The sequence below is a fragment of the Gavia stellata genome, chromosome 6 (genome assembly GCF_030936135.1).
Source record: "Gavia stellata isolate bGavSte3 chromosome 6, bGavSte3.hap2, whole genome shotgun sequence".
Taxonomy (NCBI): Eukaryota; Metazoa; Chordata; class Aves; order Gaviiformes; family Gaviidae; genus Gavia; species Gavia stellata.
The window spans coordinates 47,300,322-47,315,913 of NC_082599.1; the positions used below are offsets into that span (position 1 = coordinate 47,300,322).

Here is a 15,592-nt window from a genome sequence, read left to right on the forward strand (position 1 = left end):
GGCCCAAAATTTTCACCACAGCATTTTGATTTGAAAGATTCTAAATCTTGTATTTTTCGAAGTGGTGAAGGGGTGAGGTGAAAACAATTTTGAATTTGGTTTTGTGTATGAAATTGAGTTTGTATTTTTGACCTTCTGAGAATCTAGACTAATCTTCTAGAACAGGTAAATTACAAAAGTCTTGTTTCTGAATTTTCTGGTCTGTTCATTTTCCTTTTCTTTACTGTGGAAGGATGAAAAGAAGCCATGTCTGCACTTTCAGAAACTTTCTTTATCTCCTGTGTGCGAAGCCTACAAGTGACTTCCATGTTGTAAATTTTCCCTGCTAAGGGCTAAACTTTTGTCCAGCCACAAGATAAGAATTTGAAGCATCCCAAACACCTGAATGTAGTAAATACACAGCAGAAAGCAGACTGCTGATAATAGACTACAGAAGATGCCACAAGGAAAGAAGGTTGAAGAGATAATGCTGGACAACTTTGGTTTATCATGGTGTAGTACTCAGCTCAGGAATTAGTCTTAATGTTTCACATAGGTAATGCAGCCAGGCCAAAATGCTTAAACTTCTGATTTTTCATGTTGTGGTATTGTTCTGTGGCACCGTTGTCTAACTTAATCTAGAATGTGATCCATGTTGCTTTTTTGCTAGTTCGGAGAGACCTTTCTTTAAAGAGAAAAGACAGAGAATGGTCTTTGTTCTTCTGATCCTAGGCTCTTCAAGCTTGTCTTCTCTTTTGCATGGTTTTACTGCGTGTTTGTTCTCATTTCATTTGTCATTGTTTACCTTTTTAGACAGCAATTTTAAGGGGATTTGCTGGGAGATGCTGCTCTCTTTCCAATTTTTTTTAGAGCTTCCATCCTAACAAACCTGGAATAGAAGTCTTCAGAGATCAGTGGCTAGAGGAAAGGCATTCAATATTCAGTTAAAAAACAACCCATCAAAAGGCCTACGTTCAAGTACAGAGATTTCAGTCAGAGATTGGTAGTGCAGTCTAAAATATGGCATGATAGTAAGAGCAGAGAACAAGGTGCAATTCAAACTAGTAATTGACTGTTTTTTTTATGGCCAGTGTGAAAATTTCCAGGTGACTTCCATTTGTGTCCTTAGTGCAGTGAATGGTGATGTAATTCTGTCTTGCTTTAATCTTATGTGATAACTTAACTAGTAGCCATCATTGTATGGATGAGTTGGAACATTCTCTTTCGTTTCTTAGGGAGAGAGAGGCCCGGCTGGTTTCAATGGGACTCAAGGAGACAGGGGATGTCCAGGTGCCAGAGGGCATAAGGCATGTATGTCACTTCAAAGCGTTTCCTAATTTTGTTTCCCACAAGCTTGTCTTCTGTACTGAGGACAAATCCATGTTGTCTTCCTGAAGCATGGATGGACAGCAAGACCCAGCTGTAAAAATAGCAGGCAATTTTTATGGTCTCCTTTGGAGAGGTGTTTGTGTAACCAAAGCATGGTCAAATGGCTAAGGAGCTTGCTGAGTCAGCAACTTGCCAGTGACTTTTCCACCACCAACTCCAGGCTGGCCTTAGGTAAAACTATAAAGCTTTACAGAGCGGGAATGAAAATGAAGGCTGTACAGTCTTCTCACAGGAAAGGGGTCAATCCTGTATGTGGCAGTAGGGGCTTTTACAGTAGGGGCTACAAATACTGAGCCCAGCATGCCTCTGCACAGCAAGCTATTGTGCCCTGCTTCTCAAGCTCAATAAAAATACTTTCACCAAGTTTCATCTATGTTTATTTTCAATTTTAGGGATCCAGAGGCTATAGAGGAAGTCAGGTATGTGTTTTCATGTGTGATCAATTTTCTTTGAGAATGGTGTTCTGCTTCCTTTTAAGTTCATGTTACCTTGTAAGATGAAAATATCCACAAGGAAGGAAAACAGTGTAAAAACTTCAGAGCATTTAATGTACTTCTGCTATGGTTGTATAAGGATGGATTTAAGTGTGAGCTGTTAGGTATCACATTATTAAAAAACAGCAGTCTTGTATTTTTAGCATGGTTGCAGTCGTAGTAGATTTAGTCTAATTGACTGGAAAAGAATTAACTTACTGGCTGTGTTAATAATCAGTCAAGGTGGTAATTCTGGTCAGTTGAATCTCATATTCTAGTTGTTGAGGAAGCAGAGCAGAAGGGGGGAAAAAAGATTTTGACTAATATTTATTGCAGATTTGGACAGCATTTTCACTAAATCATTAGTGACACTTTTTCAATATCCAAACTTCTCTTCAGTTGTTTTTGTCATCCGCTGATCTTGCAACTCTGCTTATTCATTATGTTGTGTCATTATATCTGCTAATTTTATTTTAACTAAAACTATGAAACTTTCAGCACATAAAAAATGCTTTTCAGTAATGCTAACTTAATAAGGTTGAGGCAGTTCATTGAAGTCTGCAGGGCATTTTAGTACAGCTATTTGGAGAAAAAAGGCAATACTGAATATTTAATACTATGAAGTTTGACTCAGGTTTTCTGAGGTAGGAAATAAGTGAAGAAAAAATTAAGATTAATAGAAGTCATGATTGCTTACTTAGTGTTCAGAATTCTTCTGGAATACTTATTCAAGAAATTCTTGTTTGTGACATTAGTCTTACCAAAATGTACAGCCAGCTAATTTTCTTGCAGTACATATAAAACTGTTACAAATGAATGAAAATTTCCTCAGGAACTTTTAACTAGGTGGTTTTGCAAAGTCAATTTAGCATCAAAATTTACAAAGCAATTGTATCTGTAGTATCGTACAGATAGGAGTGAGACTCCTGTTGGTTTAACTAGCATTTACAACATGCTCTTGTGCCACTTTCAGTGATTTGTTGAATATCCTTTCAGCTTTCAGGGTAGTGGTCCCTGCTAATTTAATTTCTTACTACAAAGAAAAAAATCACAGTTAATTCCTTCATTTTTATACCAGTCAAGATGGAAGAGGCACTTCAAAATATCCTTTAAAAATTAAGTGTGTCATTTGGCCAGGTCTGAAACATTGTGGAGCATACATAAATAAGATTCTCACAGTTATAACTCTGTTCAGAAGCCTCACTCTTCATCTGAATAGCAAGTTAACATCACAGACTCCCTAAGGTTGGGATGGGTGTTTTGTGAGAAAACGGCTTCCATAAATGGTTGCAATATGGTGATTCGTTTTTGCAGACAAATGGAAGAGAAGAGCAGTGTGTGTTTGAATGGAAATGTGACTGCTGTTTATGCAGCAAGCATCACATTGCTGAAACAGTAATGGAGTTTCTTTAACAAGTCCTAAAGCCTAAGATCAGTCTTCTGTAGTTGTTTTTATCATGGTTATTCTTTCTAGCTTTTCAATACACCATTCACAGTATGAAATTATTTAAAAAAAAAAAAAAGAAGCATAATACAAACATATGTGATGGTTGACACCAGAATTAGAAGATTATCAGCATATTAGATCAGATACTAGTAGTTATATTTTGGAATATATCGAGATTTTGAAGGTGCTGCAGTTGGGAAAAAGATTTGAAAACTAACAGACAGAAAAGCAGAATTTAAATGCTGATGAAGAGCTGTAGTTTTAATAACCATTGTTCTTACTTATGAATTGTTTTAAAAATTAGTAATTAATTTTAAATCTGAATTATTAATTCCTAATTATAATTATTATTCTTAATTATTCTTGATAGCCATTGAAAACCGCTATTCTTAGTCAAGTTTCCAAAAGCAGGGTGCACCTTTCTTCCCATGCTCAAAGAGGCAAGTGGACTGATGCTAATAGGGTTGTTTGGTTTTTTTTTGCTTATTGCTGCAGGGTGAACATGGTGAGAGTGGATTTGATGGCACTGATGGAGAGCAGGTAATCATTGCTTTAAATGTGCAATTAAAGACACCTACCTCAGGGTTCAAAAGTACAGATTTTTGTGCCTTTGAATGGGCTTTAAACCTGAATAGAAATTCTGTTGTTTAGTGTTTAGAATTGCATATTTGATTAAAGTTGGATTCTGCCAGACAAAATTTGGGAACCACATTTATCAGAAAGAACAACCATTAATTTTTTCCTCTTTCTGCCCCTTTTGTGAGTCTAGGGAGAACTCGGATTTCCTGGACCTTCTGGAGAGAAAGGCAACACAGGAAAACGGGTGAAGTATCCTTTATAGTAATGTTTAGATTTTATGGAAACATCTTTCCAAAGTGTAATGCTGTCTGTAACGCCTGTGAGTTGTTTTTAGTAGCTGTCTGTTCTCTAATATGATGTGCCTCCTGCTGTAAATCAGTGTAGTTTCGCTGACTTAAACAGATCTGTGTTCTCTTATCCGGCCTTCCTCTACCACAGATACTATTTTTACCTGTAGGCGAATTGCTTGTGCTCTTTTTATGAATTTAGGGCAGAAAAGGCCCCAGAGGAGAACCAGGTGAACGAGGAGAATCTGGTCTAAGAGGAGATCATGTAAGTGTATTCCTTCAGTTTTGTTAGGTTGCACTGATTTGTGCCTGGATTTTGTGGTGGACCTCCCTGAAATATAAGCAATTTGAAGAGTTTTTCACAATCCTAGATAGTGCAGTACTCTGCAAGAAGTGTGGCATATTCCAGGAGTCCTAAACTCTTTAGATGCAGATGGACTGATGTGTTTGGAAGCAGATGTTTAAGCCTCAGGTCTCCTGCTTGTTCCTTGCATTTTTGTTTTATTTATTTGTTTGTTTTTGCCATGGGCAACGTAACTCCTTTTGGAGCTACTTAGTCCTCCCTGGTGGTTCCCACCCTACAGAGGTATTTCTGGATCACTTGAAAACCCTGTGCACTGACTCTTGGTTAGCAATTTATAATGATGCAAAGGCAAGTTACTTCATGCTGATATTTTTTTTTCCTTGCATGCTCCAGAGCCCTATATAAATGCAGTCCTTGAGGACTAAAATTTCAGTGGAGACACCACACTCTTTGTATCACAACTTTAAATCTTCTTTTGTTCCGAACGGTCAAATACAGTGTTGACTCCTGTCTTCTAATGCTTATTAAAAAAAAAAAATATCAGGTGTCAGGGTAACTTGCTTCTTTGATAGATCAGGATTTCACCTGTGTCTAGCATTAAGTGGCTAAATGGAACTCCATTCTAGTGTAACCCTATCTGAAACTCACTAACTAGTTGTGATCTTAACTCAATTAACTATACCCAAACAACCAGAATAGCTTCACATTTTCAGGGTTTAATTTGTTGCCCTTTAGTAATATTTCTTTTCATCTCTTTGCAAAAGAAACTTGACTTTGCAGAACTGCCTATATAGTGTTCTTACAAGCATCTTCATTTAAAATAGCCTTTGTATTTCTTGTTGGCTTCAATAATAAATCTCATTAATCCTATTTCCATATCCTGCCTCTGTAATCAGAGTAATAAAGGTGTTCTCACTGAAAATGCTGAGCTTTCTGCTTAACTTTTCCAGGGAGATCCCGGGACTAGTAATAATGTTCCTGGTCCTAAGGGTGAAAAGGGGAACCCAGCATGGCAGGTAAGCAAGTAGGTCTATATTACAGAGAGAGGATTTGCATAATTGCTAAATTCTATTGGCTGTCCAGTGACTAAGCAGCTCTTTTATTTTGTATTTTGCCTTTAGTGTATGTCTGCAACACAGAAAGCTTTGAGAAGTGCTTGATACTGTAAAAAAGAAAAAAAAAAGTTAAAAGGATAACAAAGACTATGGAAATAGTGTAAGGGACTAAGGGAAGATATGGATTTAGTATAAATATATTATTCTACCACAAATTTACATCACTAACCTGAGAGGCTTCTAGTAATGGGTTGTAAGGATACTGTTAAAAACCATGCTGGGAAAATGCTTTGGGTATCAGCAGGCTGTACTCATTTTACTACGTAACTGCTATTTCCTCAGGGTGGTGGATAAACTCCATTTTGACCTGTATCTAAAATATAAGAGCTTGGATATGTGCTTATATAGTGATGTCTGAATTTTTACAAGGTGCAATACTGCAAGAAAAGAAGCATAACAGAAAAGCGAAGCCTGTTTTACTGTCACACTTTGTTTGGAAAGAATAAGCAAAGATGATAAGTAGTTGGACAGTAGTACATAAGTGGTGGTGGATGAAATCTTAAGAGGGTGAGAACTAGCAACGTGAGAAAAATCCACTATTTTAGAAGTTTGATTCTATTTGAACAAGCAGGGTTGTGTGCACATGTTCAGACACGTGTGTGTGCGTATGTCTATGTAGAGTGTGCTGAAAGCAGTAGAAAAAATGTGAGGGTCACTCTTCAGAGAATAATTGTGTTTTGATGACTTTTTGGCAACAAACCTCATCAAACTCTCGTCTCAAGTCTAACTGAAAGACTGAAGTCAACAAAAATTATTTCACAAAAGCCTTGTCCAAGTATCAGCTGTTAGTAACCGATGGATTGGAAATCAAAAGTAAGCATGATCTCTCTGGTTTATAATTTTCAATTGTAAATCATTTGCAGAAAACAAGAATCATCATTTAGCATGATACAACTGATCGCAATGAAATTACTTAGGAGAAGAAACAAAGAAGAATCATGTAAAGAAGAATGTGTAAATACAAGAAAAAGAAACGGTATTTAAAGATCTTGTTCATTACTTTGTTTCGCAGGGAGACCCAGGACCACATGGACTCCAAGGAGAGCAGGGTGATGCTGGCCCTGATGTAAGAATAGTAATCTGGACATAACTGATAGAAGATACAATGCGGTTCCCACTGAGAAACCCAATTTTTCTCCTCTTCCTTTTATCCCACAGTTAAAACTCCTGCAATGAGAAGGAAGAAAAATGTTCTAAAATTTTCATAGTGAAACATATTTGGCTTCAAATTTAGTAATTTATGTGTATTGCAATGTGGTAGGATTTTTTTAAATCAGGAATTTGCTCTCCCATTAATTTCAGGTCTGAGTCACGTGAAGTCACAAGGCTTAAACTCAATGTGACCTTTTCTATGAGCCTTAATTGCTTCATAATTTCACCATAGATAAATCTATCCCTCCTTCCTTTCTCTGACTGCAAGTTCCATATGCGTATTCAAGCCTATATATAAACTCACTGGCAGCTAAGCTTTTCTTTGTAATTCACTGGAGACTGGAACCTATGAAGGGCCTCTTCTAGTCTGTCAGAAAGATTCCTAATGCAAATGTCTGGAATGATGATCACTCCTCAGCCAGGCTGCAGAAAGATCCTAAATACCTCTAGTGATGTGAGGTTTAACAGTAACGTTCACTACTGCTGCTGAGCAGTGTGGAGCGGGAAGTGGTGCAGACCACTTAGCTCAGAGGGAGAGAAGAGGGCTCTTGTTCTGTTTATTTTAGCCAAGGGGCAGCTGATTTGGGAAGATGGTTTCCAGAATGTTGTTGAGATGCCTTCCCTCTGCAGTTGCTAAGGGTCTAAAGCCATTTTTTTTTAAATAAGGCTTACTAGTTTAAGAATTTCTGTCCCAAATCCACTCTTCTCTCATTTTTACTTTAAACCTTTCTTTAGAAATAATCTCTGCTTTCTATAAGCTGTTTTTGATTTGATTGTATGTATAATGTATATTATTATAAGCTGTTGTTTCACATATTGCTCAGTGTTCTGGATGTAATCTCTCATGCCACTCCTTTCTAGGGTGCAGCAGGTCGAAGAGGCCTTCCAGGTATAAAGGTGAGTGGCTCACACTGCTGCTTCCTATCTATATGCAGCTACATGTCCAGCCTCAGCGTTTGCTCCTGTTAAGGGAGAAATTTCAGTGTGATCGACGACACAAGTGTTTAGCAATCAAAAGTCTATTTCAAGCCAAGGCAGCCTTTGGATCTCACGTGGATGTCCCAGAGGCCCTCCTGACTTGAATGATCTAGAATTGGAAAGGAGCTTTCATTGAAATAAAAGGACAGAGGGGTGTAGCAAAGAACTATCTTTCTAGTGTTCCTCAAACCTTTGGGTTAGCTGTCCTGTGTGGCGGTGGTGTAACAGAGGGGAAACAAACTGCTGAGCTGTATCCTCATGCAAAGCAACACTTTTGCTGGTTTTGATTACAGGAAAAAAGAATCATGAAAGTTTACGCCTGGGTTTCTCACCAGGAACGTTTTCAGATTCCATTAGAAATTATTGCATTTTCATATGTATATTGCAAAGGAATGTTTGGCAATATATAGTGCATATGCATTATCACTATTCAGCCAAAGCTGAAAGAAATAAAATGGTATGCAAGGGCAGATTCTGACGTCTGAGAAGAAGGAGGAATGACCTTCTGTTGTAAGCTTCTTAAATACAGCACAAAGCCAAATCAGATTTGTGTGGTGCTATACATACTGAAGTAAGTAGCTCTTTCAAGATTTGTACTTCTGTCCCAACACACAAGAATCAATCCTATAGAGAGTTGTCCCAAATAATACCACATTTGACTCATTGCAGTCTTTATTTGGGAAGTTTATATATGCAGCAGAGACAAAATTAAGGCAAGTTCTAAATGGTGTTTTAGTAAAACATAAACATAACGGTGTTAACTGCAGCTCTGAAAATTGGCTCAAAGCCTGTAAAAGAATCAAGATTTTGAAAACAATTTAATTTCCCAAGTAGATACCTGTTGTGCTTTAACCCTAGCCTAGCCTTCAACTAAGCACCACACAGCTGCTTGCTCACTCCCCTTCAAGTGGGATGGGGGACAGAATTGGAAAAAGTGTAAAATGTGTGGGTTAAGATAAAAGCAATTTAACAGGACAGAAAATAAAACAATAATGATAAAATAAGATACAAAACAAGTGATGCACAATGCAATTGCTCACCACCTGCTGACCGATGCCCAGCCAGTTCCTGAGTAGAGGCTGCGCCCCACCCTGGATGACTCCCCCCAGTGTTTTTTTTGTTCAGCGTGATGTCATATGGTATGGAATATCCCTTTGGCCAGTTTGGGTCAGCTGTCCTGGCTGTGTCCCCTCTCAGCTTCTTGTGCATCTCCAGCCTCCTCTCTGGCAGGGCAGTTTGAAGAGCTGAAAAGTCTTTGACTTAGTGTAAGCACTGCTCAGCAACAACTAAAACATCAGTGTGTTATCAGTATTATTCTCATCCTAAATCCAAAACACAGTACTATACCAGTTACTAGGAAGAAAATTAACTCTATCCCAGCCAAAACCAGGACAATGTGTAAGAGAATATTAGTGTAGTTTGAATGCTTGTATAGGATGTAAGGTATAAGTCAACTCCAGTGCATGCTGACTGATCGTTCCAGAAAGATTCTCTGGTGGAAAATTCTCTCATCATTGGTAGGTGGTAGCCCTGGTTTTCCTAGACTTATACCCCATGGAACCACAACGAAAGGAAACTTTCCTGAGATGTAATAGGTAAAGACATCACTGCCGTTCTCTTAAATGAAGTTTTAGATAATGTTCTTGGAAAAGAAAGCTTGTTTGTCCCAGGGTATAAATTACAAAATACAGTTATCAAAGCAAATCTAAAAGCAGCTATATTCAAGAGTGGATTAGTGCAAGTAAAAGTTAAATTCTAGGAACCTGAGAAGACTCAGATTTATTTTATTTTATTTTATTTTATTTTATTTTATTTTATTTTATTTTATTTTATTTTATTTTATTTTATTTTATTTTATTTTATTTTATTTTATTTTATTTTATTTTATTTTATTTCTTTTTAGAACAGGGTAAACCAACATTTTCCTTTGTCCATCACCCTGGCAGGAGTCTATACGAACATCTAAAACCATGACTCGCATACATCTGCTTGCAAGATATATCCCTTATCTCTACCCTATTGCTTGCTTTTCTCAAGTATAGGTTGTATGATCATTCCAGGAAACACATTGCTGTAGCACAAGTAGTTCACATTTGATCCAGTCTCTCTGCAGAGTTGCTAACACAGATAAAGGAATATGGTATATGGCTTGGTATAGCATTTCCCCTTTATCTTAGTGCATATAAACCCAGGGAAACATCACAATTTTGTGTATGATGCTGACAGTACCTGCAGGATGGAATATGTCTTGAAGTTCTGCCCTGTGTTGGATGGAGTCTGGGGAATGGGCAGAGTTGTAGCTTCTGAATAAATGTGCAAACCAGCATTTTGAGTAGAGGTTGTTCTATGCAACACTTCACTCACAAGCATGGTCAGGGTAAAATTCAGACCTGCTGTACCCCATCTCTTCTTTCCAAGCCAACTCATACAATTCCAGTGCAGTACTAGTATCAAAGAGGAGACAGGATGAAGTGCATGCCCTCTTGGTCTCAGTCCTCAAGTAGCAATTGTTTCAAAGTCTGTGCCAAAGCCCTGTTTCCTTTATCAAAGCTCACAATATGAAAGCGTTTGGCCTGTACAAAACATGCTGTTAGAGGACACCTGGTGACAGTTTGCTCAGTTTGGTATGTTTCTCATCTTTTTAATTGCAGATGCAGTGTATAAATTGAAGTGCTTGCTGTGTTCTTAATTTGTCAAAAGGTTCATGACTTGTCATTAAACTTTTGCATGGATTGAGTGCTTTTTCTGCAACAGCAACAAGTGTTTAAACTGAAGGCCAAGTGTAAAATGTTAATAAATAATAGTGAGAATAACCATAATGATACAATATAGAACATAGTTTCAGTAAAGGAAAAAGGCTACTGGGAGGGATGGGGTGTCTTTTATGATAGTCATGTTTCTTCGGCAGCACGGTGTTTGATTTGACTCTCATTTCTGGGCTTCCTGTTGAGCAGTTGCTGTACCTTTATTACTGTCTTCCTGCATGCTGCAGCCAGGTAACACAGGTTTTTTACATTTAAACTGATTCAAATTAATTTTTCACTAGGAAATGACAAGTATTTGATGACCAGCTTTGACTTCTAGAAGTATAACAAAAAACATTTGCAAGGGTCAGGCATTAAAAGCTAGGTCCTAACTCATAGTCAGAGCACAGCTTATGTAAATAACCTGTTCATTGAAGAGGTATAAAAAGCAAATGGCAAAGAGAATTACCCTCATCTGTCTTCCACTTCTCCTGGAGGAACTAGATGGAGCAGTAAACCCTGCAATATGACACTGGCATCCATCCTTGGGTGAGATTTTGGGTGTTGTGTCCTCCCACTGAGATCTCTTGCATGGCAGGGTGTTGCAAAGCTGCCACAGGGTGTAGCTCTGTAAGCACGAGGTATGAGAACTTCATTGTGCAGGCTTCCTGGTGTCCCTGGGCAGGAAGCAGAACTGTGTAGTCCTAATGTCTGCAGGGTCTTCAAGGGTGCTTCTGTGGACCATGTGTTCTGGGTTTATAAAGAAACATGGTATGGCCAGTCCTTCTGGAAGAGGAAGCTTTTGTGCTGAAATGGGATGGAATGGAAATTAATCCCTCTTTCAGATGAAGATAGATATTGGTGATGCTGTACTCAGGGACAAACAATCAAATTACAGGCAGTGAGCCAGAATTCTCCTAGCTAATGCCTAAGGACTTGTACTGGTTTAGCTGTTAATAAAAGACACTGAACTAATGCCCCTGTCAACAAAGTTTTTAACTTCCCTTGCAGTCAGCATGAACACAGCACTTGTCACCATATGCTGAAATGGACAGTTTCCCAGGACTTCTAGCTCAAATTATCTATTGCTTTTTGTGATAAAAGGCAGACTAACTTTTTGAAATAGTTTAAAAAAAAAAAAAAGCACAGCTAGCCATTCTTAACAGTCAGAAATAGTCTGCGGACGGAAGGAACAGAAGGTGTGTTGTAGCCTCAGAGAGGTGTTTGTCACAGACAAGAACAACACTGCAGTCTGTGTTCCAAAAGCAAAGCAAAACAGTGAAGATGGAAAGGAGATTAAACTAAAGGAAAACATGACAGAGAGGAAAAGGGGAAAAAAAAAAAGAAAGAAAAGAACAGCAGCTCTTCTGGGTTTGATTCAAAGTTAATTTAAGTACCTGAAAACTTTCTAATGGTTTTGAATTCCAGTAGAGTGTGCCTAAGAAATTTGTCTATTTCCATTGCAGTCAAAGTTATTTTTGTGCAAATCTATTTAATTTAATTTTTTTACAGCTGGCATAAGCCTGGCAGCAATCTACTAACTGATGTTCCATGTTACAGTATTGTTACTCTGCCTACAAATAAGCTTGCTCAAATGCCTTTTTTTTTTTTTTTTTTTTGGTATTGTTATCTTTCTTTCATTCATGTGGTGGAGAATGAGAGTACAGCCTTTTGAATGTAATTTTCCTTGGGAGATTCTTTCCAGAACCATCTGTTTCCCGAGAATCTTCAGACATATGTTTGTAATTTCTCCAGTGAAAGGACATCTGCAAGGCCTGGAATATCTGGGTGCTAATTAGCATCATTTTACTCAGTCTAGTAGACAGCAAGTATTTCTTATGGATGTCAGCTAAACTGACTCATCCTTAGACGGCAACTTTATGTAGATGGGAGCTGGAAAAGTGGGTTTTTTCCATCATCAAGGAAGATTTTACTTGCCTCACTGAGCAACCAGAGTGGAAGATGGGGAGTATAAAGACATCTAATTCTAGGATGAATCACGAAGTCATGGTTCCCCCTCAGAGTAGTTCTCCATGGATAAGGGTGAAGGGGATCTGCCCTTGTGGGCCTGGCTTTATGGCTTCTCATGGTCTCTGCAGTGGACAAAGACAAGTTTAATGCAGGAATATTGCTGTAAAATGCACTTAGCAAAGTTCAAAGCGGGTAGAACTGACCTCTTGCACTGCAGCTTTTATATTCATCACATACCCTAAACAACAAAAAAAAAAAAGCTACTCAACTCTTTTGCTTCTTAACTGAGTTTTCTTCAACAGGAGTTTGAAGCTGCTTGAAAGCTGTTTGGGAGCATTGAAAAACATTCTGTCAACTGATACTCTGTGCAGATACAAAATTATTATCTATTGATGTACTTATGACAGGTGTTAATTTATTTGATTTGGTTGTTGGTTTTTTTGATTTTGTTCTGGCAGGGTGAGCAAGGAGATCTGGGGGAAGCAGGTTACCCAGGAGACTCTGGTCTTCCAGGCCCACAGGTAACTAAAAAACCTTCTGAGTTGTTCTTATGTTAGCTACGGAGAAGATGAGTTGTCAGTCTTGATCTTTTGTTTTTCTTTTGGAATGCTTTGTTTACTTCAACTAATGAATATTATGAGTAAGATTCTTCCTTGGCAAATCTCCTCTGTAACCCTGAGGAATTAAATGTGCCAAGTTTCTATTTCAGTTTATGTGGGTGCAGCTTCTAATGAAATGAAAAGAGGATAGTTAATAGCAGAAATAAGTAATTTAACCAACACATCTCTAGCTTACAGGATATTGTCAAGCAGATATCTTCAAAATTAATTCATCAGAAATTGCCAGCAATAAGTACATAAAATCTATTGCATTTTTGAATGTACTGTATTTCCAGGGTGCATTGAAATGATGAAAATTGTGTACTGATTGACAAAACTGATGAGGAAAGCTTTGTGTTTTAAAGATTTGCTTGGTGGAGTCATTTTGAAGAGAATTATGGTGGTAGACTGCTTACAGTAGCTTCCAGTTTTAAGATGCTCTTAGATGCTCTGAAGATGCTCTTAACTTGAAGTTTTAAGATATAGGCATCTGGAGAAAGTGTGCCTGGTTGATAGTGGGTTGCTTATGGCTCCCTTGGTATCTTTGACACCGCAGTGGCCCTCTGAATATGGCCCCCAGGCAGTGACCATCTCAGCTGCTTCACACAGGCAAATCCTTACAACCAAACAGCCAGAAGTTTCACCTGTGCGTTAAGGCTTGTGAAACAGGCATTTGGATTCTGGTTGTTGCAGCAATCTAATCTTCATTGGAAAGCTATCAACATTGAACTGACTTTTTTTCAATGGCTTTTTTACATCAGGGTCCAAGAGGACTACAAGGGATCAGAGGACCTCCAGGACCACAAGGCATGCCAGGCCCTCTGGTTAGCTTTAAATAATATGTTCCTGCTGGACACATTAGGGCTTTTCATTCTCAGTGTTGATATTAGTTTTATAAAGAGTTTTAAAAAAACTTACAGAAAGAAGAAACTTAGGATTTTTCAGTATAGTACTTAAGAAAACTGATTTGCAGCCTCATATGATAAAATAACAGCCTTAGGTGGGTGAATAGGAAGTGAACTTCAGTGTTGCCAAGCTTTTGCATGATTGCAATGAAAAGCCTTAGCTCTAGATTCTATTCTCAGTTCTATAGTATCAGGACTAACAGCATGGTTTGCAGAGTGTATAAATCCGGATGTACAGTGGTGTAGTTGAGGGAAAAGTTAGATAATGGTCAGTGGTTTCATTAAAGTATGGCCTGTGAGATTTAATGCTAGGGTATGATGAGGTTGTAACTATTGAGCAGTGACTGCTGATCTCACTTGTGTGATGCTGTTGATTTGGGGGTTCTGATTCTGGAATTACACCAGTGTAACTCGACTGGAATGTCCTACTCTATCAACCTTGGGCATCTGCTTTAGTGATGTAATGATGCTCATGCTTGCCCATTTGTGTGTGTGTGTATATATTCATACTGTTTGTGCATATATGCATGTATTCACTAGGTATCTATGTAGACAGAAAATAACATTCATGTCATACTTAATAACATTTTGAGAATTTTAAGCAGTCGTACAGAAAACAGGAAATAATTGGAATGATAACCTGCCCAGTAACTCTTCCTGTGGTCCTCAAAAGCCTGTTAATGTGCTAATACTTACACTGATTCTGTAATAATTTCAAGTGGCAATGAATCCTTGAGTGCAATGAGCCCTTGAGTCTTCATTGTGCACCTTTTAACTGATACTTCTGATTACAGGCGAGTCTGGGGGCCCCAGGTTCACCTGGCTCTGCTGGGAAGTTAGGTGCAAGAGGAGCAAAGGTAAAGATTGTTAAAGTACCTAATTGCAGCAACCTAACAGCATCATTCATTCAAGAATCTGACTGAAGAAGCATGAACTAATACTTGTGTTGTTCCTATGGAACATGTGAAGAATGTGAAATTTTATAGACATTTTTAGATTGCATGGGAAAGCCAGTGATGTGTTCAAGGTAGGATTACAGGTGTCAGAGCTATACTAAGAAGTTTTTAGTGTTGCCATGACTGCTGTTCTAATTGCTGCTGTAGTCATGGTTCTCAGTGGGGCCTAGCTTCTCACAAAATGCAGTAGGGATATGGCAGTGCTGACCCCTGAGGTTGTTTTATGATGCCTAGAATCTGTCCAATGCATTGAAAATACATACCAGTTAATAATAGAATGTCTCAAGTTGGAAGGGACCCATAAGGATCATCAAGTCCAGCTCCCTGCTTCTCGCAGGACTAACTAAAACTAAACCATATGACTAAGAGCATTGTCCAGACGCTCCTTGAACTCTGACAGGCTTGGTGCTGTGACTACTTCCCTGCAGAACCTGTTGCAGTGATTGACCACCCTCTCAGTGAAGAGCCTTTTCCTAATGGCCCATGTGAACTTCCCAGTTCAATGAAGCATAGCTGCTTGTTTTAACCTTTTTGTTCTAAAGATTCCTAACCAGTTCAAGGAACCTTGACTGTTATGATGTCTGTTATACAGGAATTAAGGTGTTGAGGTGAACTGAATCAACATGAAGTTAAACAAAGGCTTATACTAATAAGTGCTCCACATTAAGGTTCACTTACCTGTAATAAATGTTACCCCTTAGTTTCCTTTCATTA

At 38.3% G+C, this 15,592-nt stretch overlaps 1 protein-coding gene across 1 annotated transcript in view; it reads left to right on the forward strand.

Annotated features, from left to right (window-relative positions):
* The window catches only part of COL6A6 (collagen type VI alpha 6 chain), a 49,395-nt gene that overhangs the window by 16,326 nt on the left and 17,477 nt on the right, over positions 1–15,592 (forward strand). Inside the window, 11 exon segments of the mRNA XM_059819075.1 lie at positions 1,215–1,286; positions 1,761–1,787; positions 3,784–3,828; positions 4,058–4,111; positions 4,357–4,419; positions 5,409–5,474; positions 6,586–6,639; positions 7,587–7,622; positions 12,877–12,939; positions 13,779–13,841; positions 14,717–14,779. Coding sequence (XP_059675058.1) covers positions 1,215–1,286; positions 1,761–1,787; positions 3,784–3,828; positions 4,058–4,111; positions 4,357–4,419; positions 5,409–5,474; positions 6,586–6,639; positions 7,587–7,622; positions 12,877–12,939; positions 13,779–13,841; positions 14,717–14,779 — 606 coding nt within the window.